This window comes from Galeopterus variegatus, unplaced genomic scaffold (assembly GCF_000696425.1).
Source record: "Galeopterus variegatus unplaced genomic scaffold, G_variegatus-3.0.2 Scaffold8329, whole genome shotgun sequence".
NCBI lineage: Eukaryota > Metazoa > Chordata > Mammalia > Dermoptera > Cynocephalidae > Galeopterus > Galeopterus variegatus.
In genome coordinates, this window is record NW_007734440.1 from 64404 (window position 1) to 92151 (window position 27748).

The following is a 27748-nucleotide window of genomic DNA, read 5'->3' on the forward strand; positions in this document are numbered from 1 at the left end:
TGGAACATGTATTCTTCTCCCTTGGGACATCTAAGTGACTGACAAAGTCCACTAGGCAGCTGGATAAGTGACTGGATAAAATCGCCAAGCAACTGGGCATGGAAAGAAAAAGAGAAGACAAGGACCAAAGTCTGAGGAATTCTAGTGGTAAGAGGGTAAAGACGATGAGGAAGAATCAGCAAAGATTAGAAGGGCAGCCAGTGAAATGACCAGGAGACCGCCAGAAGAATGTGGTGCCAGAAGCCAAGTTAATTAACAAGAGGACTGAGAATGAGCCGTTTAGCTACAGGGAGCAACTGGTAATTAACCAAAGTGGTTCAAAACTTGATTGAAATGGATTTTAGAGAGGAGGAAGTATAAGCAATTTTGGTTTTAAAGAATAAATAGATCCAAAACCTGTGCTTTGTGATTAACTATTAATTTGTATTATTAGTAAGACTCAATATCAATAGAAATTAGCATGAACTTGAAAGTTGAAAGTCTGAATGTAAATTCCCATTTACTATTAGTCCATAACTAGTGCATTCTTAAAAAGAGCTGTCATTGCCTTTGTTCTCCTGGCTGTAAAACTATTTTTGAGTTATTTTTGCTTGGTGCTTTAGGGACCAGTTACCATATTTACATGCTAAAATTTATTTGGAGTTTTACACAGATTAAAAATGTGTTGGGTGGGCCGGCCCATGGCTCACTCGGGAGAGTGCGGTGCTGATAACACCAAGGCCCCGGGTTCGGATCCCATATAGGGATGGCCAGTTAGCTCACTGGCTGAGCGTGGTGCTGACAACACCAAGTCAAGGGTTAAGATCCCCTTACCGGTCATCTTTTTAAAAAAAAAAAAAAATGTGTTGGGTGAGTGAGGAAGGTTTTAGTTATTGTTCTAGAAATAATATGTGGTATCTTCTAAAATCTATGGAAGTATTTGGTTTTGTAGTTAGAGAAAATAGTTGTTAACTCTAAAAGCTTTTCCAAGGCCAAAAAGCAATTCAAAGGTTTGAGCCCCAAATGCAATTTCTATGCCACATTTAATACATATAACATGAAAAGTAAATCTCTAGACACTGAGCACAAGTGAATATCAAAATGTACCAGCAAACACCTTAAGCTTTGCAATGTGAAACAGATGCTGAAAAATAAAGTACTGATAAGTCATGGCTCTCTCTAGGCAAAGAATAAAAATTATAAGACTAATGGTCTATTGTGTAGTATTAACTGTTACTTCTTTTTAGATCTGCTGCTACAGAAACAGTAACTGGTGTGGAAGCATACACAAGGTGAGCATTAACAGAGCTCATGTCCCAAACTTTATCAATTACTTGATTCTGTTCAGCTTGGTTAAGCATATTATGAGTGTTAGAGAATAATTCAAATAACCTAATGGATTATTTTAAAGTTAGGTTTTCCCTTCTTTAACTTTACAAATATTTTTTGTACCTTCACATATTCAAGTGCTTAAGGCACAAGGGGAGACTGAATTTGGAAGAAATACCTGACTTTGGAACAAAGTAAATATAAACATACAAACAGCCAAACTGATTAAAAGAATCAAGAATACAGTAAAAGCAAAAAGTCCATGCTGGGCTATTCGCACCTACGATGCTAAGTCAGTGGGTAACTAAAGAAAAACTTTCTTTCAATTTATTCAACAGTAACATACAGATAATAAAAACTGATTCAAACTCTGAAATACTTACCTATTAATTCTATGAGATAAGGGAATGAGAGCTGTCATAGTAATAAAAGAACTATAAGCCTGCGTTAATTAAATAGTCCATATTAATTCACAGCACGCAACCATCAACAAACAAAAATGCTATAGTACTAGAGATTCATTCACATATATGGTTTGATCCTTCTACTAACTCTCTGTTACCTCAAGCTAGTAACTAAGCTTCACTGGGCCTCAGTTTCTAAATTTACAAAACAATAGGTTAAAATAGATGATTTCTTCTAGTTCCAAACATCTGACTCTACAATTAATGTCAAAAAGTAAAACTAAAAAAAGCACTAAGTGTTAAGTATTAAATGAAAAGAAAGGCAAATGTTAATCTGGTAAGATAAGTCAGGATTTATTTATTTTTGTTGTTTTCCTCAGTGTATTCTAAATCTTAAAAGTTTACTTTCATTGTCATTCAATTTAGTGAATAAGACTTCTAAACAGAATTTCAGTTAGTCAGGTACACACCTGATTGCTTACCCCAAAGTGGGAGGTTTTGATATTGTGGGAGTACAGTGATGATCATAATGCTCCTAAAACTTAAAGACATTAGCTTTCTTTGAAAAAATCGAGACTGGGATTTTCCCCAAACCTAATTTACCAAAAAAGGTTTTCAGAGCACTGATCATTATAGTTTCTCATCTACCAAGGCTCAAGACATACACATGCATTCAAAGTCATAGATACTTGTAAAAAAAATCCCATGTTTTTTAGATTAATCTACTTTCGAATTAGGAGGGTGGAAATGAGTTTCAAGGAAATTAATCAATGTTTTCATTCAGTTTCTATCTTTCTATTCCAATGTTAAAACTCTTCATATTCTCGTATTTCGAATTAGGAGGGTGGAAATGAGTTTCAAGGAAATTAATCCATGTTTTCATTCAGTTTCTATCTTTCTATTCCAATGTTAAAACTCTTCATATTCTCGTATTTCATCAAACACAGTTAAATAGGATTATAAAAACATACCTATATAATCACATCATCTGATCCATTAAAACTCAGCTATTTATACAAATATGAGGTTATTTCAAAAAGTTTGCAGAAAAAGAGAATTAAAAGATAATACAAATCCACAAACTTTTTGAAGTGCCCTCATATGTTTCCAGATTAATTCTTTTGAACTTTATTCTACTTGTCACCCTAATTTATTTCTGCTTTTCCCATTTCTTTATTTTAATGAACATCCTTTAAGTGCAGTCATTTCACTGCTGTTTTTCTTCTTATGAGGTTCTCTACATTTTATGAAAGAAATATTTATTCGACATCTGCCAAGCATCCTTTGTCTTCTGCTTCAAAGACCTATGTGAAAAAACTTTCTCACTCATTATGAAGCTTCATCTTTCTCAGAAGAATTTCTACTAGAGAAAACAAACAATACGAAATAAAACTTCCTTTTAGATTAAAATAATTGAATTTTAACTTAAGAGATTTTCTGGATATCCTGAAATTAAGTAAAAGCATATGCAAGTATATTAACAGATGGACTTTGAGAATTATAAATCTTTCCCCCATGTCTGAACTTTTCATCTTTGTCTTTCTGTGCTGCATTCTGAGATAATCTATAGCTTAAATGATTTTGCAGCACATTAATTTCTTCTCTATCCATGCTATACTCTCTGCTATGCAGGTATTAATATTAGTTAATTTACCCAGGACAAAAATCTCTCTGGTGTTTTATGTAATGTGTGAATTTATGTAAGGTATGCATTCACAAGGAGGAGGACAATTAAATGGCTGTGCTCACATGTCATCTTGAGCCAGTCTCAAAGAACTCAGTAATATTTAACAATGGTAATTTAATGTAAGTCTTGTGATAACATATGTGGGACTTATTTTAAACTTTAAACATTACAAACACTAATTTGAGAACTGATTCCCAAACTATTTAAATACTTAGTAATAAAAACTTACCTGGGAAAGCATCAAATATAATTCTGTCTCCAGGAACAGACCCACTAGGAGGAGCCAAGATTTCAACTTTCTCTGGTGAGCTAGCACACATCACCATCGCTTGAGATAGTACTCCTCTCATCTTTGCAGGTTTCAGGTTACAAAGTAAAATCACCATCCGATTCTGCATCTGTGTGAAACATAAAGAGGTCACTAAAGATGTACAGAGATTTAGAACAATCATATCTAGAATACACATAGGTATACCTAATATGCTAAATATCAAATGTTCTACTTTTGTGGATATATCTTTGTGTGTGTGTCTAAAATAGTTTACTGTTGTTATGAAGACATGAATAAACATGGGGAAAAAAAATCCTCCACACTGACAATGCATTATGGTTGAAAGACCAGAGGACTTTCAGTTAAATATTTATTGAATGAATAAATAAATGAGTGAAACAGATTTGGTTTTAAATTTCAGCTGCCATCTAGGAATGGTAATGTATAAAGCTGACCTTCCTGTTCCCTTGAAAAATGAGGGAAACATTAAACAGTTGCCATAAGGTTAAATCATGCAAAGCATTTAGCACTAAATAAATGCATACATTTACACGTGTGCATGTTTGCCCTACACATTTGGTTATTTCCAACACTATGCATGATTTATTTCCTAATTTTAAAAAAATGATGATTTAACAACTCAAACATTATGCACACTGCAATTAACATGTAGGGTTATTTCTACAATTTGTTATAGAAGTGAATACAAATTTCTTTAATCTTCAAAAGTTGAAGTGACTTAATTTTTTCCCCAACTAGCAAAAATAAGGAATACAGTTCTTTAAATTTTCTCTACAGATTTAAAATAAAACATACAAGAGAACCATTGCTGCAGGGGGTAGAAAGATGCACTCTGGATAAAAAGGCTTTACAAATAAACGTTATGTGTGAATTTATTCCTAAATTCTGATGTAAAAAAATAGATGTAAGACTCAAATTCAGAATGACTCTTTTTAGGGGGACTTCATGAATAATACTCCTCTTCCAATGCTTCAAACAAATACCTTGAAAATGTACTTGTCGTAAAAAAATAGATGTAAGACTCAAATTCAGAATGACTCTTTTTAGGAGGACTTCATGAATAATACTCCTCTTCCAATGCTTCAAACAAATACCTTGAAAATGTACTTGTAATACATGTGAACTTAAAAAATCATAGGAAAAAATGTATAAGAAAAGCAACAGAGTTAGCTAGATGCAATTCTTTATGGATACAATGATAGCTGTGGACCTTTTCCTTAGAAAAACATACAACCTGCAAAATTTGGTATGCAATGTTAAGGGCTAAGTGCCCTGGCTTTATAGAATGCTTACGAGTAATGTCATGATGGGTTAGATATTTACATAAATAGCTTTGCTTTTGGCTGTGAATGATAACTTCTGGAAGAGAAATCATCAACTTATGAGAACAGAAGTCCAAATGAGGAGGAGTATTTCCAATTTAAGCTGGCTCACAATCAACTGGTTCTTTTCTCCAGGGTTCCTTATGAACCTAACTTGGGAGTTCTGGTCCCATAAAAAAAGAACGTTAAAGGGATAAAAAGCACATGCACGTGCCAAGTCTATCTCTTTGTCAATAGATAAGAGAAACTTTTTTACTGATCTCCTTAAATTCTATCTTCCCTTCACCAACAGAGGAGCCAGAATGATCCTATTAAAATGTGATGTACACCATGTTACTACTTTGCTCAGAAATCCTCCAATGGTTTTCATGTCACTCAGAATAAAAGCCAAACTCTTTACAATGATCTATAAGACCTATGCCATTTGGCAAACTTATCTCAGATTTCACCTCCCATGACTTTCCACCTTCTTTACTCTGTCTAGTCACACTGATCTCCCACTGTTCCTAGAACATCCCAGGCATATATGTATCCCAGGGATGTATGTATCCCCCTGAAATGCTCTTCAGCCAGAAAGACATATGACTTGCTCTCTTTATTTTCTTAGACCTTTACTCAAATATCACTTCCTTTAGGAGGCTTTCTCTGGGTATTTTATATAAAATGGCAACATGATCCTAGCCTCAATACTTCCTAGATTTTTTCCCAACTTTACTTTTCTCTTGGCACTTATAACTATTTTACATACTATATATTTACTTATGTCTTGATAATCTTCTGACTCCCCCATAGGAATGTGAACTTTATAAAGGCATGGCTAATTTTTTTTTTTAAACTCTGTCTACCTATTTATCTATTTAATTTGCTGCTATATCTTTTGTCTAGAATCATGCCCTGTACATTGCAGGTACCCAATTAATATTTGCATCTAGAAATATAAATGAATGAATGTAGGGATTTGCCAAAGTTTGCAAAGCCAAGAAGCAGCAGAGTGGCATTGAACAGAGCGGCAGAGCTATCTTAATGTTGAAGTCCATATTCTTTGCAATATCTCTCAAGTACCACGGAGCAGAGGAAATAGGTAGATGATTCAAATTACTATAGAAGACATATAGAAAAAGCAAACTAAAAATGATTACTGTATTTGACTCTTTATTAAATAGATTTTTTTAAAAACCATTTACTTCTTCAAGAAGGTAAATACAGCACTCGAAGATGAAGGAAGAGAAAGGAAGAAAGAAAGTAAACTTGTGTTAAGAGGGCTTGAAAGCTTGTAAAGAAAAAATAACACGAGTCAGGAAACATTGCTCTGAAGGGTTTTCACCATGGTGTATCAATATGCTTTTAAAATGGTTACCATGCAAGGATATTCTTCATGAAATATACCATCACTACTTTTCACATATTCCAAATACCCAAGTCTATTTCCACTATAGAAATCATTAAATTTTGAATAGGGAGTAACATAAACTGTAGCCACAGTTTGTTTTCTAAAATATTGCTACATAAAAGCACACACCTTGGTGCTAAACCCACCAGAAGAGAGGAAGAGTTGGGATTTCAAACTCTGAGCTCTGCCTCACAATCAGTTTCTTTATGAAACACTTAAAATCCAAACTTCACTGACTCAGATAATTAAGCATTGAAGACCTAAAAGAAATGAGCTTGTTAAGTAGGAAGTGGAAAAAATTACTTCCCTGCTCTCTTGATCGACAGGTCAATATTGTTCCATCATCTGTACTGTGTTCTGGTAGTGCTGAAATTAGAAAGCTGAAACAATAGCCCAGACCAGGAATCAAAAGTCAAATTATCTATAAGGCAGGTAAAGGAAATAAGTAAGTTACCCTAGATAGAAAAAGCAAACAGCACTCTTGTTTTCCTGAGACATGGTATGAGAAATAGTTCACTCTCCTCATAACCTTCCATTAAGTATAACACTAGCAGAAGAATAATGATAAACATCAAACAACTGACTCTCCACCTCAGCTTTGAACCTCTACCTCAACTACGGAATGGTTGAAACTGTGGTGAAGAGTATAACTTCCACCTAAAGGGGTTACCCACTATTAAGCCTCAGCCAATTTCTGCCTTCAGAAAATACCAGAGGGGTGCAAGGGGTAAAGGTGGGGTTCAGCTCTGAAATTTACTTTTTTATTTTTTCTGAATGATCTGTTGGAGTTTATTATACTTACTTGAAAACCTGATGATGTTAAATGTAACTTAATCTTTATAAAAATTTTTAGATGTATAATAAAATTATAAACATCTTCTTGAGTACAGCAATTTTAAGTATCTGGTTGGCATCTCCCTGTCATCCAGCTGAGATCTACGATGCCTAGATCCCCAAATTGATTTTATTAAATTAAAAAAAATTTTTTTTTTATTTGACACATTGTAATAGCACATTATGGGATACAATCTGATGTTTAAATACATACATGTTATATAATGATCAAATCAGGGTATTTAGCACATCCACCTCTCATGTATTTACCATTTCTTTACAGTGAGAACATTCAAAAGCCTCTCTTCTAGCTATTTTGTAATACACAATACCTCACTATTAACCATCATCACTCTACTGTGGAACAGAATACCAGAACTTATTCCTCTCGTCTAATAGTAATTCTGTATACCCTGTGATCCACCTCTCCCCATCCTCCCTCCTCTTCCCCCTCACCCCCAAGTGTCTGGTAACCACTGTTCTACTCTCTGCTTCTATATTATCGGTTCTGACTTTTAAAGAATTAAGACATCTGGATTTTCATGTGAAATTCCATGTAGAACTATTTTAAATACTACGAGAGATAAACTAAAACTTTCTGGTATTGCATTCCTTCCATGACACAAGAGTTTGTGACTTATGACCTCGATCATGTGTATGTCACTAAAAACTGCACAGTACCTGCAGTTAGAAGCCTCAAGACTGATTAAACCTCACCTTGAATAGTAAACAGTAAAGCTGACCAGTGTAGAGATTAAGGGCAATTGGCCTTGGAGTCAGATGAATGAGTGTATACTACGTATGTGCACAAGTTGCTTCACTTCCTAAATGTCATCTGTAAATGGGAATGATACTACTTAAAAAAGTTCTTGTAAATAAAATAGTGCTACGTTAAAATATATTAAGTACTTTAAAAATAACAGCCATAATTATCATTTTTTTAATCATTGTTCCATAATGACATCATTCCTTGATTTTGTTCAAAATCATTGTTATATAAAGCCAAAAAGCACCAATCTAAAAGTATGAGAACCAGTTTTATTTCTCTATAATGCAAGAAATATTTTCATGCTTAAGGAAAAAAGGAAAGAGGATCATGGAGATTAAACTTGCAATATTTAATGGCATTCCTTTGTTAAAAAACTGGATATTTTATTGTTTCTTAGACATTTAAAATATATATATAGTTTTTTATATAAAATACAAAACTAAAAACATTTTAAAAATAGAGAAAAATAATACATACTTTCTTCTTTCTATCCTCACGAAGTCTATCTAAATACACAGATCTTTTGCAGGTTTTTAGTGGTTTTATACACCTTATTTTGTGGAATCCATCATAGTCAAACTAATCAATTAAATTAATCAATACTGGCTTATGTCATGAGGTCATCTGATATGAAATTATAATAGAAAGACATCAGGAAAGAGGGAACAAAAGTGACATATGTATGCAACAGTAATTTTGGTGCAGATTACCTCTTCAAGAGGAACATGATTCACCAGGCCACTAACAACTGTTCTTGGGGCCATTTCTCCAACATCTACTTCTTCCACATACAAAGAATCTGCATCAGGATGTTTTTTGGCAGTTATGATGCAACCAATTCGAAGATCCAGACGGGAAACATCTATTGGCTTAGAGTCGGCACTTCCTGCTACTGATAGCTGTTTTTTCTCCTTCTTCTCTCCTAAAAAAAGTATTTATGAATGGGCAAACATCAGAAGTAAAACAAGAACATGCTATGAAAAACCACGGTACTGGTACTGATGAGCTTAAAAGAGAGAAAAAAAAAATGTTTTTCTCTTACCTTTGCTTAATTAATAACAAAGGAAAGAATTAAAGTCAAAACATCTTAAATTCTATTTTAGCTATTTCTCTGTAACATTTCTAGTTAAAGACACAAACCAAATCTGGCCTGCTGTCTGTTTTTGTAAATAAAGTTTTACTGGAACACAACCATGTCCATTCATTTACATACTATCTATGGATACTTTTGCACTATGGCAGAGTTGAGAAGTACTGACAGAGACTTTATGGCCCTCTAAAGCCTAACATATTTACAATATGGCCTTTTAGAGAAAAAGATTGCCTTTCCTGAAACAGGGCTTTGGAAAATCCTTTAAAATTTTTTACTGTGACTCTCTGGAGGGTGAAAAATCCTTTATTTAGAACGAACATCACAGCCAAATGATTGAATGAACTACAGTGAAATACAATTTCACTGATAAAATGTTTCTCTCCTCAGTTATATACATTAGTAAGTATACAATCAATTCCTCCATTTCTCAGATTTCCCTGAAGACTTATGAGGACTTTAGGTTTATCCATAGCAACTATTTAAGTAAAAGAGAATATTTTATTATAATTATATTTTGATAATTCTTTTATTTATATGCTGATAATGTAACTCTTATTAACATGCAAGTACTTTAGCCCCTAAGTCAAAATGCTACATGCAAAGAGGATTCATATTCCTCACATTTACAATTAGCTTTTCTGGGAAAAGGAACATAAAATCAAAATTAAAATGTATTTACCTTCTAATCTGCAGGGTAGAGATAAGCTACCTGTAGCTTGGAAGCATTCTTTGTAAACTATACCTCTGTTCAGCAAATATTTACTGAGTACTAAGGCACTGAAAATGGTAAGATGAATGGCCCATGCTGTCAAGGTACTCAAAATCTCTTTAAAGGAAGATAGACATATAGATAATGAACATGTGATAAATATTACATATACAAAGAAATATAGAAGCACAGAGAAGAATAATTCTGCATGGAGCAGGAAAGGATTCTGTGTAAAGAACATTCACAATGTATACAATGATTGCTTACAAAAGAGGAGATAGCTAGTTAAAAATACTGGGCAATTTTTAATCTCATTAGCAAGCTTTAAAAAATACCATTTTCCATATAACATATTAGCAAAGATTTTTTAATGGTAAAAATCCAATTATAGAAATAGACATACAAAATTATTAGAACAAAATATACCAAAAATCTTAATAGTTACCTTTGTGTGATATACTGCAATTATGTACCACAGAATGATGTTTTAGTCAATGATGAACTGTATGCATATGCAACAGTGGTCCTACAAGACTCTAATGGCTACACCATACAGCCTAGGTATGCAGTAGGCTATATCATGTATATTTATGTAAGTACACCTCGTGATGTTTGCATTTCTCAGAATGTATCTATCCCCCATCATTAAATAACAGATGACTGTATGCAAGAAAATACCGTAGTTTAACAGTCCGTTACATCTATATCCATATATATTTTTTAACTTTAATCTACTTCCTAGGCATTGAAATACCTTTATCAGGAATCCACATTCAAGAGGTAATTGTAATATTAAAATCTACACAAAGAGCTTTGTTAGTTATCATTAAGGGATTTCAGATGTGTTTCATTGACAAATGAATGATGCTCAAGACATGTGGCTGTCTAGAAAGACTGTATAAGAACCAGAGCCCTTGCATGAGCAGAATAGTAGAATCTGGAAATCCTAGCAGCTAAACAACTACAGAACATCTCTCTATAACCAGCACTATACAATATAATAGCTGCCAGCCACTATAGCTATTTAATTTAAAATAATTAAAACTAAATTAGAAATTCAGTTCTTTAGTCACATTCACCACATTTCAAGTGCTCAACAGCCATATGTGGCTATTGGCTATCACATCAGACAATACAGATACAGAGCATGCCATCATCATAGAAAGTTTCATTGGACAGAAGGGTTCAGGACCTAAAGCTTCTTCTGGTCTTGTGTGCTCTCCATTCCCCAACAGGAGGACTCTGCTGCCTCATCTGACTGAGGCAAATGGTTGATTAATCTTGCATTCAGAATAACAGCGCATTTTTATTAGAGAATACAGACTACCAAATTTGTAAGAACAGCTACATGATTGTTTTGTGCCTTCTTCTTTATAAATTTTATAAAGTGGAAGAATTAATCTGACTTGATTTCAAATGTAATCATACCACCTAGTGGTGAAGTTGTGTAGGACAGAATGTACAGCCCCTACCTATATCTAACCACTAGAAGCTACCATTTACCAAAAGGAACTGACAAATGCTAGATACTAAACTGGCTTAGGTTAGTTCACAGATCTCTCAGCCATTTTATATTTTCCAAAAAATTGTATGTTCCAATATCATATTGTTTCTAATTTTATTCGAGCACATAAATGTTTGAACTTTCTTTCTGATACCATTATTATCATCATCAAAAATACTGACATCTGATAAACATCAAGAATTAAATAAGCTTAAAAGTCAAAAAATACCTTTCTTTTCAATTTTCTCTTTCACCTTCTTTTCTTCTCCTCCTCCTTCTATCTGTTCTTTCACACCAGAAGACATGGTTGTTATTGGTGTGGACTGTATCACATTTTCAGACACTGCAGAATTAACTTGCAATGGAGTACTAGATGGGAATGGTATTTGCTTCACTGATATAGAAAATAAAATAGATTATGCCATTTATAATAAACCAACAAATAAGATGAAAAATATAGAATTGTAAATTACAAATACAAGGGGTCTTTCAAATGTCATGGAAAGTTTCACATTATATTTTCATCCTATTTTTCTATGAACTTTTGAAATACCCCCATATGAACTCTTCTTAAAAGAAAAATTCACTGTATTTGACTATCAAGTATCTATTATCTTAGATCATAGAAAGGCTACCAAGAAATTAAGTTATTTCAACCATTATTGAGGTAACAAAATAAAGGCATGATTCCTATTTAATCACTAATTACTAAACTGAAAAAAATGTAGATAACAACAATAACTAATATTTATGATGGACTCACTATATCTCAAACACTTTCTGAAATGCTTTATATAAATTAATTAACTCATGTAATTCTCATAAATACCCTAAGAAGTAGGTCTTATTCAGGTCCCCATTTTACAGATGATAAATCAGAGCCATCCAGGAGTTAAGAAACTGACCTATCACACAGTGAGTATAGACATAACGATTTGTACCCAAGCAGCCTATTTCCAGAGACTGCACTCTCACGGTTTGGCAAGACGGCAAGTTTTTCACTCAGGTTTTCTTTTATATTAAACAATCAGGTTGGAAGGTATATTAAAATTTGTCATTTGTATATTAGAATTAATGGAGAGACAGCATACCTGTACATAATTATATGTCAAAAACAACTTTTTTAATAAGAAAGGGAAGTCCTTCAGAAATGTTTTAAGATATTAAAAACAATTCACATACTCCAGGAAACATACAAACATTTGTCATTTGTATATTAGAATTAATGGAGAGACAGCATACCTGTACATAATTATATGTCAAAAACAACTTTTTTAATAAGAAAGGAAAGTCCTTCAGAAATGTTTTAAGATATTAAAAACAATTCACATACTCCAGGAAACATACAAAAATATAACATAATGAGGGATTTTGATGTGGCTTAGATTCTGGCCAACATTCAGACCACTTTTCTGAGGTATATCCCTGGAGGATATTACTCCTTTTACTAATGTGAATTCCTATTTTATTTTTCACCATTAGACAGAATTCACCACTTTAATTCAAACCACTGATTTGGTTTGCATTTCCTTGATAAAATTAGAGTTTAAAAGTCTAATGTTTACAGAGGCAATCATCTAGCACTGGGAGAAATGAAAAGCAGTTTTATAATGCTAATATTTTAACTGCTCATTTAATTCTGTACCTATATTCCAAATCTACTAGTCTTGGAAAGCATCAATAGTCTCAAATTTTCCATTGACAAATAATATTCTCTCTAGGTGATAGCTCTGAGCATACATCATTGATTTTTCCCTTATTTTTATTTAGCTAATTAAGGATAGAGTGTATACAAAAACATTCAAAATAATTCACTGACAGAATAATGGTCATAAGGAAGCAGTAACAGAGGCTTTCACTATACTTGAGCCTCCGCAACTCACCCGAGATTTCCTTTAACACAATCAAATGCCTTTCTATATAGTACTTTGAAACTGTAACAAAACTATTATTATTATTGTTTTTATAATAATGTAAATTTACCTGGCAAGTTTTAAAATTCAATAAAATTTTTAATTCTAATTACCATAAAAAACTGTAGTTGAAATGATAACTATCTGCTGACTAGATAAGTTAAAAATTGTATGATTTCAGGCAAATTATATCACTAAGCTTCAATTTCCTCATATATAAAAGAAGGATATTTGTGTAAAAATGTTTTTAAGGATAAAATAAATAATACATGTAAAACACTTGGCACACGGTGTTCTGCGTAAAAAAATTTTAATAAATTTTAATAAATGTTAACTAAATATTATAATGGCTAATTTTCAGTAAGTATTTATAGGGAACAGTGATGATCAAATGGAAATATAATACACAAAATTTAAAGTATAGGTTTTTCAACCCTAGCTTTGCCACTTTTTGTGTGACCTCGGGCAAATAATTTGCCTTTTTATGCCTCCATTTTCTCTTCTGAAAAAGAGGAGGAATGCACAGTATGGATTCTATAAAATGAGAAAACAAGCATAATACTCAACATAATAAACAATAAATGATATAAGTATTATTATAAATCAAAACAACCTATCATTTCTATATTTAATCACCTCCATTCTGAACTTCTGCCTGAATTAGCTCCTGTTTCAGTTCTTCAATTTCTTTCTTCAGTTTAGCATTTTCAACTCTAAGTTTCTTCTCTTCTCTCAAAGTTGCCTGCAAAACTAGGATGAAGGAAATCCAGTTAAAATATGTGTTTTTTCAAAGGTTTCTTATGCAACATTTTATTCTTTTACTTAAAAGAGAGAGAGAAAAAGGAAGAAAATCTGTGAAACAATAATGGAACAGACAAGATTTTGTTTATGAATCATTTTCCTAGCTTCTATAAAGATGCTTACTAAAATCAAATTACTACCTTTTCATCACTGTAGCTATAAAGGGCTGATGGTAAATAACTTAACAACCTGGCACAAAAGTGTCAATAACAAACTGTAAAAAAGAGAGATAAGTATTAGATATATTAAATTATATATTAAAAAGTCTGAGACCTAATAATAATACCACACAATGAAAAACTATTGTCATTTCTTTCTTTTTCATTATTACCTTTTAAAAGAAGCTGAATACCCTTGTATTTCTAACATCTCAGACTTGAGCTGGTCAAACATTCAATGAGTGAAATAACTTCAAAGATTTGCTCATAATAAAATGTATATGTTAAAGGAGAGCAATGGAGCATACAAAAATATAACAGAAAAACAATGGTTCTCAGCGAGGCTGGTACTGCTCCCTATGTGGGATTTTGAAAATCTGTGGGATTATTTTTGGTTGTCACAAATAATGGGAGTGACTACTGCCATTTATTGGGCATGGGCCAGGGATGCCAGATGTCCTGCAATATGCTGGATGTTACTAGAAAATGAAAAAGTCTCACATCCTGCAGAACTTTCCACTGGCCCATTATATATTTATATAACTGAAAATCCTATTAATACTTATTTGAGCCTAGATACTAACTACTCTTTATATATAAATGCAAAGTATTTTTAAGCATCTTTATAACTGAATTTTCCAGGAAACAAGTACCGTGTAAATCAAGAACAGATTGTACCTTGTTTTATTCAGAGCTTTACCTAAGGAATCATTCATCATTCTGAGTAAATTAAATATATCACTGAAAGATGCTCCTGGTATCTGTGCTGCCTACACAAAGGCAGACTGAATTTACCTGTACAAGTCAGCATTGTACCTCTTGCATTCTTGGTGATTCCATGTATATGAATCATGTAGCACATGCCCTTCTCATACTACCTCTGGTAGTATAGTCCTGTCAAAGTACTTACTTACTGAAATACACATTATCATTATTACTATTTATAAATTACTTTCTTTTTATTTCTCTCTATATTACATACAGGGTAAATACACATTTTGAAATTATGTATATAAGTTGCTTATTTTATGTAAGAAATATTTTCTTTCTAAGATATGAAGAGATTTTATAAAATATTTATAAAATGGGGTCAATGGAACTGACAACCATCAGGAGAGGCTATAAAAGAATTAAAAAAAAATTATCACAATTGAAATGCTACTCAAAATGCTAGGAAATAGCTACCCATGAGAAAAAAATTCAGTTTATAACACACATTATATCACACAAGCAACAATCACCTACAATCTTTCATCTTACTAATGGAAAGAAATATTAAGAATTTTTTTTAAGAAATAGGAAATTCCTGGGAAACATTATAAAAAGAAATAATTTAAATGATATTTTAAAATTAGGGAAAAAATCGGTAAAGGAAAATTATTTTGGAGAGTAAATGTAGGTTCATTCACCATTTCTTTACAATTGTTTTATTCAAAGCACATTTAAAACCTAATGTATATTGTTCTTTAGACTGGGGATTTTTTACAGTTTTATAATTTGTTTTGATTTTGCTTATCTTACCTTCAAATAAATGATTTATATATTAAGTTAAAGATTTCTGATATTCATGTGCATGCTAATCTTTTTTAAGTAGATATTAATAGATTTCATATTCAAAAGCCAACACCACTTCTCTAAAATTTAGAAGAAATTATCCATATGTCCAATATAGTACACAATTGCTCCAAATGATAAAAAGCCCTTTATCATTTCACCTCTCTCGTCTAATGTTAGGTCTTGGTTTCTGGTTGTGTGAAAGGAAGTGTTTTGTTTTCTTCAGAGAAGGGAAGGAGTCTTAATTCTTCATGTTTATTTTTCCCTCAAAGATATATCTAAAATGAGTATCTAAAGTTTTATCTTATAAGCCTTATGATGTTTTGACCTGTGCAGTTGAACTTTTAGATGAAATTTTCATACCAACACAGATGGCAGTTGGCAGCTGCTCTGGACTTAGACCATGAATCTCAGTACTGTCACCCTAAGTCCTTCTAATAAAGAAGACAAGACTAGTTTACTTAACTAACAAATAAAAGAATACAAAAAAGTTGAGAGGGAATGAGGGTAGGGGTTTCAAGAATATTTCATTAGAATACGTCTAAGTCTTGTCAAATAAAAGAATAACAAAAAAGTTGAGAGGGAATGAGGGTAGGGGTTTCAAGAATATTTCATTAGAATACGTCTAAAAGTGTTGAAATTTTGGTTGGAGATTAGAAGGTAATTAGCAACTCATTTATAAACAAATATAAAAACGCACAAACCAAATGATGCAAAAAAATCCTTTTCATCTAAAAATTCATTTCCCAGGGCTAATTAATAGCCAAGAACTATCAATTTTTATCAGTTTGACTAACAAGAGCTATTCAGCATTTTCTTCCAGGCAAGATAATATAAAATAAATTTTGATAAACCTGCCTAAATTAGGACATGATACTATAGGCAGTTCAAGGAAAAAAATAGCCATCACTTTTTCTTTGGTGTAACCAAAAGGAAATCCAAAAGTCAGCAAGTGATGATATGTCAAGTGATAAGAAACTGCCAAATGTAAGTTTAAATTCTGGTAAAAATTGTTGCAAAAGGAAAAGCTCACACTATTTTACGTAGGAGAGAAGACATTATATTAGTGATAGCAAAAGATGTTGGAATTTCTATTATGACATTGTAGTTGACTATTAAGAAATAAGATATATTTAAACAAATAAAACCAAAACCAACCTAAGTCCTGGAGGTAGAAATCCAGGCTTAACATTTTCGTACATAAAATGGCAATGTCTACATAAAACTTAAAGAAATACTTCCATGTAAAAATCATTTCAGAAAATGCCTTAGCAGGGAGTAATATGAAAGTATACATTCTCCTCTATACAAGATTAGAGGAAATATTTGATTTCATATTTGATTTCACTCAATTTTCATCATTTCTAACCTCTAATGCTATACCAACTTATTTTAAACATTATAGTCTTCGTTTAGCAGTCGTGAAATAATACATTGTTTTCTCTCCATGTCATATATTCGCTACATACAAATTCTAATTTATCTTAATCCTAGAATATTGTCATGATCAAAATATTAAGGGAATCTAAAAGTTATCATGAAATGATTAAGTAATAACTTATGTGGCAAACATTTTTTTTTTGGCTTGGTCATTACATGAATTCTTTTTAAGTATCTCCTTAAAAAATTTAAAATTTTCTTACTTGCTTTCTCCTTAAGAAGAGCAACTTGCTGCTTAAGATATTCAATGATTTGATCCGCCTCTGCACCCTTCTGTTCCAGTCTCTTTAGAACAGCATCACTGGTTGCCATTTTTGCCAAGAAACGGCAGAAAATCCTAAATGAAAAGGTAAAAGTGATAGATTACACTGTGAAAGGAATAAATTTATTATACAGCAGACTGAAAAAGCTGTCTGAAAAGAAAAACATTCTCTACTATAACAGATCAATATGTTAAAAAATCACTTTTCCTATGGAGAGCAACAAACCAAGCAAAAAATAGAAATGTCAAGTAGACCAATTCCTGAATCTGGAAGAAGAAATCTACTTTGTTTCAAATGCACAAAACATGCTATTTAACTACATTTAAGGTTGGAAAGTTTTAAAGAAAGCTTTGAAATATTGCAGGATATCATAAGACAGATACACTAAGCGACAAGAATAACAATAACCTTAACTAAGATAATGAGTTAATGAACACACCTGTGTTCCAAAGTAAAGCATTGCTAACTTCTTTTTATATGGCATTTTAATATACTGAATATTTCTGTTTATTCAATTATGTACAATTTTCAGGAGGAACACATGATTTAGGAAAGGCAAATATTAAAAGAAAAAAGATCAACAATTAGGAAAACACCAATATTAATCACATGCCTACTCAGAAATAACGTTAGTATATATACTATATCCTTTATTTTAAAAATTATTGGAATTTTAGTTTTATAATAAATACATAGAAATTTTAAAACATCCTATCAGGGTAAAGAAAAATGCAAATAAGCAAACATTCAGAGATTAATTCATCATGTTAAAGTTTAAACTGCCACATATTAAGTTAAATAATCACATTGACAAAGTAGAGGGTTAATCATTAATAATACCATGAATTGCTCTTTTTTTGCCTGATTTAATATCAATTTATAACAAAGTATTACAATGACAAATACTGCTGAAATAATTCTGATTTTAAATAAGTAAAGCAGCACTCAATAAATGGTAAAACTTTTTTGATAAAGAAAAAACTTGGCTAATGGAAAAATATAACATTTTAAAATTTCAAGTTATTATACAATATCCATCCAATACAAAGAATATTCTGAAATGTTTACCAACTCTCAAAATACTTTACACTAAAGTTGACAATATATGAGACAGACACAATACAAAAATAAAACACTATAAAAACACAGTTGCTAATAAATGAAGAAAATATAAATGGGGGGAAGGTTAATCTGGAAAAGCCATGGTAAACTGCTTGTTTTCTATATGGGCTATTATTTTAACAGTTTAGAAAAATATAGATCAAAAAAAGTACAAAAATTCATAATGAAGATATCACCTTTTAAATTCTGCTATTTTTACCAAAGTGAACCCACAATATCGTGTTGTTTCTTAAATGTTTGCAAAGCCAGAATTTTAGAGAAAAAACAGAAATGATATATATGAAGTTAAAAGTATAAAAGCTATACTCTGATAAAGTCTAGGACCCTGAGTTATAGCATTCTTAGTTAACATCTTTCTATTATAGTCTAATGTAATGATCAAATATACTCAATATGTGAAATATAGACATCGCAAACAAGTTATAACAAGTATGTAATTTGGCACAATCTGATTTTTACTTCTCTGGCAAAGAAGTATTTGATGAATTATACTAAGATGAATGTGAAATTAGTGAGTGGTACACTTTAGAAAAACACAGCTTAAAAAGGTATGGCTGATAAACCGTCTTATACAAATTTAAAAACAAGAAACAAAAAAAACTAGTAACCTAGTATCTTAACTGATATAAAACAAATAGATTTAAGTACAGAATAGTCTTCATAAATGAGCCAACACGTCTAGAAAGTCACCTCACAAATAAATACCAGACAAGCTGCTGAAAAAGCAAAACATGAAACTCATGCCCTGACTCACACAAAAAATAGTTTCAAAACCTTCTAAGACTAACAGTAACTTACAAAATAGAGATCATAAATCATAGCCTAAGAGGAAAAAAACAGATATACAATTTTACTGAGTTGATAAATCTACTATCTGCAAAGTATAGTTGCAAAACTGAGTTAAATAAAATGTGACTTTTAAAAATACATATTGAAGCATAGGTAATACATATTGAAGAGAGAATGCCGTGTTTCAAAATATAGAACACAAATGAGCTGAACACATTAAACACATATACACAACTAAGAGGAAACAACACAATAAAGGGAAGTGATAAAACTTTGAATGCAATAGATAGAAAATACAAATGAGAGAAAAATCAGAATAATCCTCAGTCATTGTTATCTAAAGGTGTTAAGGGAGTAGGAATACAAAGTGAGAAAGACTTGTCATACCAGTTTTTCTAAAACCAAAATACTATTATCACAAACTGAAAACACAAAAAATGGTTACAGCTAGTTAAGACTAGGTAATAATTCCAGTTTGGCAGTGATGGTTTAACCACTAGCTGAAAGACTTGTCATACCAGTTTTTCTAAAACCAAAATACTATTATCACAAACTGAAAACACAAAAAATTGTTACAGCTAGTTAAGACTAGGTAATAATTCCAGTTTGGCAGTGATGGTTTAACCACTAGCTTCTGAATTTAGTCTGAAAAACATATTTATAAGTAAACTATAAGAAATGTTTTTTAAATTAAAATCTGTGCAATAAAAAAATATATATCACCCTCATACAAAATAATGGGTTACTGACAAGAAGTCAAACATATATATCTGCCTCTCACTCTCATGCAATACAAAAAAAAACATGTAAAACACATATAGTAAAATCGATTTTTAGATAATTCTTATGCTTTAACTTTAAATACTACAGGATAATAATATGCTATACAGCTATATATTTTATGTGATTAACTATTTAATTATAAATATATTATAAAATATGTATAGGTTATATACCTGGTTATAAAGTTTACATATATTTGCTAAGTTTTAAATTGTTAATTGGTAAATAAAACCAGGATTGAAAAATGTATATCACCTGCAACATTCAGTAAAAATGGATTTATTCTTAACCAAATAATTAGATAAAAGAAACATGAGAAATAAAGAAGAAAAAGAGAAAACATGTCAGTAACAGAGAAATGTTAGTGGAAAACACATCATATTTAGGACATGAAGTCTTCAAATACTGACAATAGAAGGGGATAACAGTGATCCCACTTAACCATTCATATATAAAATAATTGTAGATAGTAGAAGACACGTCAAATTTCCTGATAGATATTATTAGGTAATAATACTTAGCATTTACTTGTTTTTCAGTTATCTGTTAAGTCCTCTTCTAAACACTTTACAGATATTAACTTAATCATTATAACAACACTATGCATAAGGTACATAACTACTATCACTCCTTCCCCTTACATAGACATATTTAGAATTTATTACAAGAGTGATAAAAGTAATGCGGACTTGGAAATTACATAGGCCTTGGATCAAATCCTACCCTTTGCCCCTCTGCCACTTAACAGATATGTGACTTTGATCAAGTTACTTAACCTCTCTGAGCCTTAGTTTTTGCGTTTCTAAATGGGGATAATTTTACATATCTCACAGGGTTGATGAGGGCCAAAATGAGATATCTTACATAATACTTCACAAGATTTTTGGCACATAGCAGATAAATGGTAGCTACTTACCATATGCCAGGCACTGAGCAAAATTTTAGGGACACAAAAAAAGATAGGGTACATATATGATCTTCACCTTCAAAAAACTCATGATATAGTGGGTTACCTACATCAATATTTTCTAGGTCCCAGCGTATGATTTTTACATTTTCTGAAGGATTAAGGGTATAACAAATAATAAAAATACAACTTATAAAGATTGATATTAAAAATATACTTAGATAATTTGGTTAAGCTACATGTTAATTTATCAGTGGTATGCAGTTCATGGGAAGGATAGATATTGATATATTTACATTAATTCTGAATTTTGCTTTTATAGCAGTGAGAAAAATGTGTCTAAGAACTCCTGTCCTCAGGAATACAATAAGACAACAGCCAATTGAAAATTTTTGCACACTTTCCTATACAAACAGGTATTGCCATCATAACTGTGGAAACTCTAAAGATAACAGATGAGATTATTTAAACATATGATACTCAAGGAAAGAACGTTCAGCAGAAGTAAATGGAATATAGCAGATTTCAGTTTGAAAGCTTTATGAAGAATCTTCTAAGAACTAGTATAACAGTTGTCAGCTCTAGCTCAAAAGGCAAAACAACCCAGGATGAGGAATACATAATTTTGCCAAAGGCACACAACTGGCCAAGAATATCAAGAGAAAAATTGTTTAACGAAAATGATGTAAATTGTTCTGGTTTAAAAGAAGGAAAAAACGAATAAAAATTCACTGAATGCTTTCTGTTCAATTTTGCTGTTAACTTAAAACTCTACAAAGTAAAGTCTATTAAAAAAAAAAATTCACCAAACCACAAACTTTAAAAAGCATGTGAATTTGAAATTTGAGAAAATGCTCTGCATTCTAATTACCTATGAAGTAATAAAACTCATTTGGTTATGCAGTAATTAATAGTTTCCAAGTTTCCATAAATCATTATTCATGATTTACAAGGGGTCTTCAAAAAGTTCATGGAAAGATTATCTTTTAATTCCATTTTTCCACGAACTTTTTGAAGGCATATACAGACTTCACCACTCCCTACTGTCTGCCTTGTATATCATATAGTGATATATTAGGTTGCTTTGAACAATTTTAATTGCCACAATATGAACAATACCACTACACAAGAAGCCTCGTTAACAGAGAAGAGTAAATACTTTTTGCTAGAACAGTTATTTCTCTTGCAATAACCAACTGTTCTCAGCAAAATAAAACTCAGGAATGACTGTAAAATGTACCAGCTGTTAACACTGTCTACCTTTTCTCTACCCCTAGGTAACTGGTTATATGGAAATATTATTCATGATGCCAATATTAAAAATTTGTCGTGATATCTAAAAAACATTTTAGATTAGCTTCTAGTCATGTCTATGTGTTAATAAAACTTTTCTCAAATGCTAACAGCCATTTTATTGTTTTTAGAATTAGAAGCTCTAGAAATCAATTTTCTATTATTTGTTGATTAACTGCTATTTAAATTTTTCAAAACTATAGATTGGATGCATAATTATATGTTAATGCTTTCTAGTATTATGCAGATAATGATCACTAGCACTGGCAGAAGAACACAGCTTTTTGTTTTACAGCCAACAGCCTTAGTTGAATCACATACTTAACAGGTTGTGTAACCTTGGTAATGTTATTGAATTTCTCTATGCTTCATTTTCTTAATTCATAAAATAAGGGCACTTTCACCTGATTTCACTTCCTACTGTCTTGCCACCTCCTATCAGGGCTCCTTTTTCTTGACCTGTCCCTTTAATGATGATGCTCTTCAGGTTTTGGTCCTTATCTCTAGTCTCTTCTAGGAATTACAAACTGTCACCTCGCAGATCAGGTATGCCTTTGTATTCCAGGGTTATAGTTTGAAATAATTGAAAGTGAATGCCTTTGAGCAAGACATATACAGACCTCACCACTCCCTGTTGTCTGCCACTTATGTTACCTGCTAGGTCCCTAAAAGTAATTTAACTTCATGACCCCAACTGTACTATGGTCCCTGAGTTTGTCTCATGTGCTAGTTTTATAGTTGAGAACACAAATAAACACATTCTTTTCACTCACTAAGCTTTCAGACAAATGGGGGAAACAAAGTAAATTGCAAAAGTTTTAAAAATAAGGTTATATTTAGGAAAACAGTGCTAGTTCAACAGCAACATTGCTTAAAGCTCAGACAAATCTTTTACAGTTCAACCCACTTCTGGGTTCTTTATTGAGCTTTATTATGCATGGGGCTTCTCACACGTGATAATGGTAATAACAACAACATGTAACATTTGCATAGCATTTACTATGTGCTGGCTAAATGCTTTAAATGAATCATCTATGAATACTGTAATTATCTCCATTATAGAGAAGAGAACTTTAATTAAAATTAATTTGAGTTAGTATATGAGGATTGAAACTCAGGTCTGTCTGATGCTGGAGCTGCTCTTTTAATACCTAGCTATAATTTCTCTAAAGAATATAATTATGAAGCATTTTCAAATACCAAGGAACACCTATCGACATTTATTGGAACTAGTATTCTCTAAAATAGCTTGGGAAACGCTGGTTTAGTCTCTGTGATAAAATTTTTTTTAAAAAAAGATTATGAGATTAAAATAGTTATAACCCTTAATTAACTGCATGTATAGCAACTGCAAACATAAAACATTTATGGAGACAAAAAACCCACAGAAAACAATATGTATAATAACCAAGTATGTTAATTGTGTTTGAATAAGTCAAGACCTTTTCTTTTTCCTTTACTAAGTTAAAATAATAATAAACGTATTTTTATGATAAAAGCTTTTGAAAAGTATTATCTAAATTATTCTGTCCCTTGACAGTAATTCTGTTCTTCTCAATGTGAATCTAACACGATACCAAATACATAAATTTAGAGTACATCTCAATCATTAAAACACACACACGAGATTATTGTGAGATTCTTATCTTTCCTATCACTTCTCTATACCTCACTAATCTCTTCAGTAGTCCTCCTCACCCCATCTAAATTGCCTGTAAGTTCTTTTAAATAGCAAATCCCCTGCCCCCCAACTCTCAACGTTATGAATTAATTATAAACAAGTTACTCCTTTGAAATCAAAGTTTCAGGTACAGATTTTCAATTTTACTTTACAGAATAGGAACTCTACAAAAATTTGGAGTGTCTCTCTACTTTTCAAAGTCTCTAATTTCACTATTTTTCAGAACTGCAGTTAGGTAAAAACTTACGTTCTTCTTATATACTATATTTCATCAAATGTAAGATGTCATCAAGTGTAAAACAGCTTCAATTATAAGATGTTCCATTATTTTATGAACCATTTTTTAAAAAATCATTGTTGATTAAACTGACCCAATGCTTTCTTATCAATTAGGCACATCCTATATTATTATTTACTGGAAGACCTCTTTTAAATTTAGTCCTGGGTTTTTATTTTATATCACTGTTTTTTTCCCCTATGTTTGTGAATACACAATAACTTTTCATTTTAATACTAAATCTTAATCTTCTAAAGGATACTTAAAATGAAAATAAAACTCAACAACCATACACCAACACTGCACACAACTCAGCTGAACTAATAACAATATTAAGTTATGACCAAGTGTGCATAAGCATGGGCAATGACAACTATCTCACAATCACCAGTTAGTCTACAGTGATTTTTAAATGTCAATAATTTAAAAATATACACTATTTCAGAAATGTAAATATGAGAAAAATGCGTACACCAGAATTGATGAACTACAGTAATTTTAATCATTTTTTCTCTCTTCTCCTCCCTTCATCCCTATTCTTACCTTCCAAACTTCTTTCTCCCATTTGCTTCACAATCTAATTGCCAAGTTAGATGCTCTAAAAGAACATCTTTGTTATAGTGTTAAGCAACATGGTGCCTTCTAGAACTAGGTTAGGATTCCTGCTAGGATTTAAAACGTGTCAAAAGTCACATATGGCTTTAAAGAAAGGTAAATAATAAAATTAATTATACTGAGAACAATGCATTTCAGATACTTAAAATATACAGCAGCAGCAACCAGCAGTAATTTCAGAGGTCTTTTATCAAACTTTGCCAAAACCTACAGAAGGAAGATCTAAAACTACTTAAGTTCATATTTATTCTTGATTGTTTTCCTTACCAGAGAGTCTTCTTTCCCTCTACTGATGAGGACACAGGGGGTCCTGGAGGGTTTAAAGGATGGCTACCAGAGGATGGTTATATGTTAGGAGATTACAGAGTGTATGGCTCTGAGAGGACAGTCCATGTATTCCCAGATTCTATGGCCATTAACACAAAAACTTTTCTCTCCAATAAAGTGTAAGTAAAATCTTAAAAGGGAGTATGTCTAGGCTTTCCACAATCCTCTTATCTCATAACAGGTTACCTGGTTCAGATTTTTTTTTCAATAGGATTTAACAATCCCTTTCCACCCACAGAGGCAATCACCACTATCTTTCTCCCATTTCTTATCCAAAACCACAGCTAATAATAGCTACTATTTTAATGAACTAGGCCCATTACATACCTTGCCATTTAACTTTTATAGTCTTGTAAGATATTATTCCCACTTTCTAGACAGACCCAAAGAAATTATATGAATTAATGAACTAGGCCCATTACATACCTTGCCATTTAACTTTTATAGTCTTGTAAGATATTATTCCCACTTTCTAGACAGACCCAAAGAAATTATATGAATTAATGAACTAGGCCCATTACATACCTTGCCATTTAACTTTTATAGTCTTGTAAGATATTATTCCCATTTTCTAGACAGACCCAAAGAAATTATATGAATTGTCTAAAAAGATGGCTAAGCCATGATTTTAACTTGAGCCTGTAACTCTGAAACTAACACAATTCACTTCTAAACTGTCTTCTAAAGCCTAACTAAAGAAAATTAACCTGACATCCACAATACTCTTGCACATCTAAATTAAGTGCTGCAAAAATATGTCTAGCTTTTTCTTACCATCGGTAGTCAAACCACCATTATTTCTCTGGATTACTGCAAAAGCCTCCTAACTGGTCTCCTGTCTTCCACTCTGTCCTCCTTAGTCTATTCTTGATAGCAGCCAGACCATCTTAGAAGGAAGTCAGATCATATCACTCCGCTGTTCAAAACCCTCTAATTGCTTCTTATTTTTCTTAGAATAAATATTAAATGCTCTCAAGATCCTTCATGACCTGTTCCTGCTCTCACTGATTTTGTCTTCAGCTTTAACCCCTTCACTCAACTCTAACCCACACCACAGGCTTCTTCTCTGTTCTGGCAAGTTTCTACTTCATGGCCTTAGCAATGGCTAGTCCCTCTCTCTGAGAGCATTTCTGCCTGAGTGCACTAAGATACCTGCATGGTTAATTCTCTCACTTCTTTCAGCTCTTTACTCAGTAAAGTCATCTTTCAGTGAGACCTTTCCTGGCCACACTAAAATTTTATCCTCTACCCTCCTTCCTTGCTTTATAGTTTTTCTCTTCATGACTCATCGCGACCTACAAATACGGTATGCTTTTATTTACTTTGTTTAGTATGTGTCTTTCTCAATAAAATGTGAGCTACGGAGAAATAGAAATTCTTGTCCGTTTTGTGCGTTGCTCTTTACCTAATGTCTAAAACGGTGCCTGGAATACAGTGGGCACTTAATAACTGTTTGCCAAATGAATGAATTCCTGTCTTCTCCCCTTCCCCCCCACAAACACCCAAGTCCTTTGACACACGCATTCACATAAAAGTAAACATGCTTATGAAGCTGTTTTTTTTTCCCCCCTATCATCCTTTCCCTCGGCCCTGCATCCATTTCTCAAACTTGGCTCCTTCAAAAGGTCCCAAGCTCTTCCGTTTTTCCTCGTGATAAGGTTGATGCTGGTACGAGCAGACTTCCCACTAGTACCCGTGGGCCAGGTCTTCTCTCCAGGAGGCAAGTAAGGGAAGGGATACTACCACGATCTCAGCACGCCTACTCCGGACCCTCCGCGACCCCACTCACATGAAGCGGTGGACAGAGGTACCGTGGAAGCCTCAGCCTGCAGCAGGCAGGGACAGTCTCCCGTACCGACGGCCCTAAGAAAGGGCCCAATAAGGTGTCCCTGATAAACGCCTGAATATTCCATAGATTCAACCCCACATTCTGTCATCCCCTTTCTGTTGGCAGACCTATTCGTCAGCCACACCATTGTCCCCCTTTTCCACTTCCTTATTCAATACCGTCAACTCCCCCGCACCTCTTCCTCGAGCGCTACATTTCGTCTCCAGTTTGGGCAAACGGCAGGACGCCGGAAGTCTGGGTCTTTTCTCAGTGTTGCGTCGCCGAGGCTGTGAGGTCAGAAGAAACGGCCAGGCTGAGTCGAGGGTGGGGTAAAAGCCGGGAACTGTCAGTAGAGAGGGCCTGGCTCGCGCTCCTGGCCGGGTTCCGGGAAGGGAACCTCGGCTGACTTGGCTCGCAGGCAAAGGGCCATCTCTGAGCTCCCGGCGTTCCAGGAGCAGCCTCTTTTGTAGAAGCACCTGAAATGCAGGGCCTGGTGCACTAAACAGCAGCGGCAGCACCAGCCACAGTAACAGCGCTGAGGGCCCTGTATAGAAGCTCCATAACCCTTGTCTTTGTGCCCGCCTGCGTCCCAGACTCAGAGGCAGGTATTCGGGTGTCCCAGTTTTCTGTGTCGTAGTCGATCGGGCCTGGGGGAGGTAGAGGAATATCAGGTGCAGCGAGTGGC

At 32.9% G+C, this 27748-nt stretch overlaps 1 protein-coding gene across 3 annotated transcripts in view; it reads right to left on the minus strand.

Moving 5' to 3' along the window:
- The window catches only part of AIMP1 (aminoacyl tRNA synthetase complex-interacting multifunctional protein 1), a 35970-nt gene extending 8695 nt beyond the window's left edge, over positions 1 to 27275 (minus strand). The window contains exons 1-7 of one of the 3 annotated variants that reach the window (XM_008592791.1): positions 25761 to 25768; positions 25176 to 25238; positions 17382 to 17515; positions 13862 to 13975; positions 11542 to 11706; positions 8717 to 8928; positions 3629 to 3797 (exon numbers count right to left, since the gene is read on the minus strand). In XM_008592791.1, coding sequence (XP_008591013.1) covers positions 3629 to 3797; positions 8717 to 8928; positions 11542 to 11706; positions 13862 to 13975; positions 17382 to 17515; positions 25176 to 25238; positions 25761 to 25768 — 865 coding nt within the window. Of the gene's footprint in view, positions 1 to 3628; positions 3798 to 8716; positions 8929 to 11541; positions 11707 to 13861; positions 13976 to 17381; positions 17516 to 25175; positions 25239 to 25760; positions 25769 to 27024; positions 27098 to 27259 lie in introns of those variants that run through there. The other 2 variants (XM_008592793.1, XM_008592792.1) reach the window with 2 other exon arrangements.
- Positions 27276 to 27748: the final 473 nt, after the last annotated feature.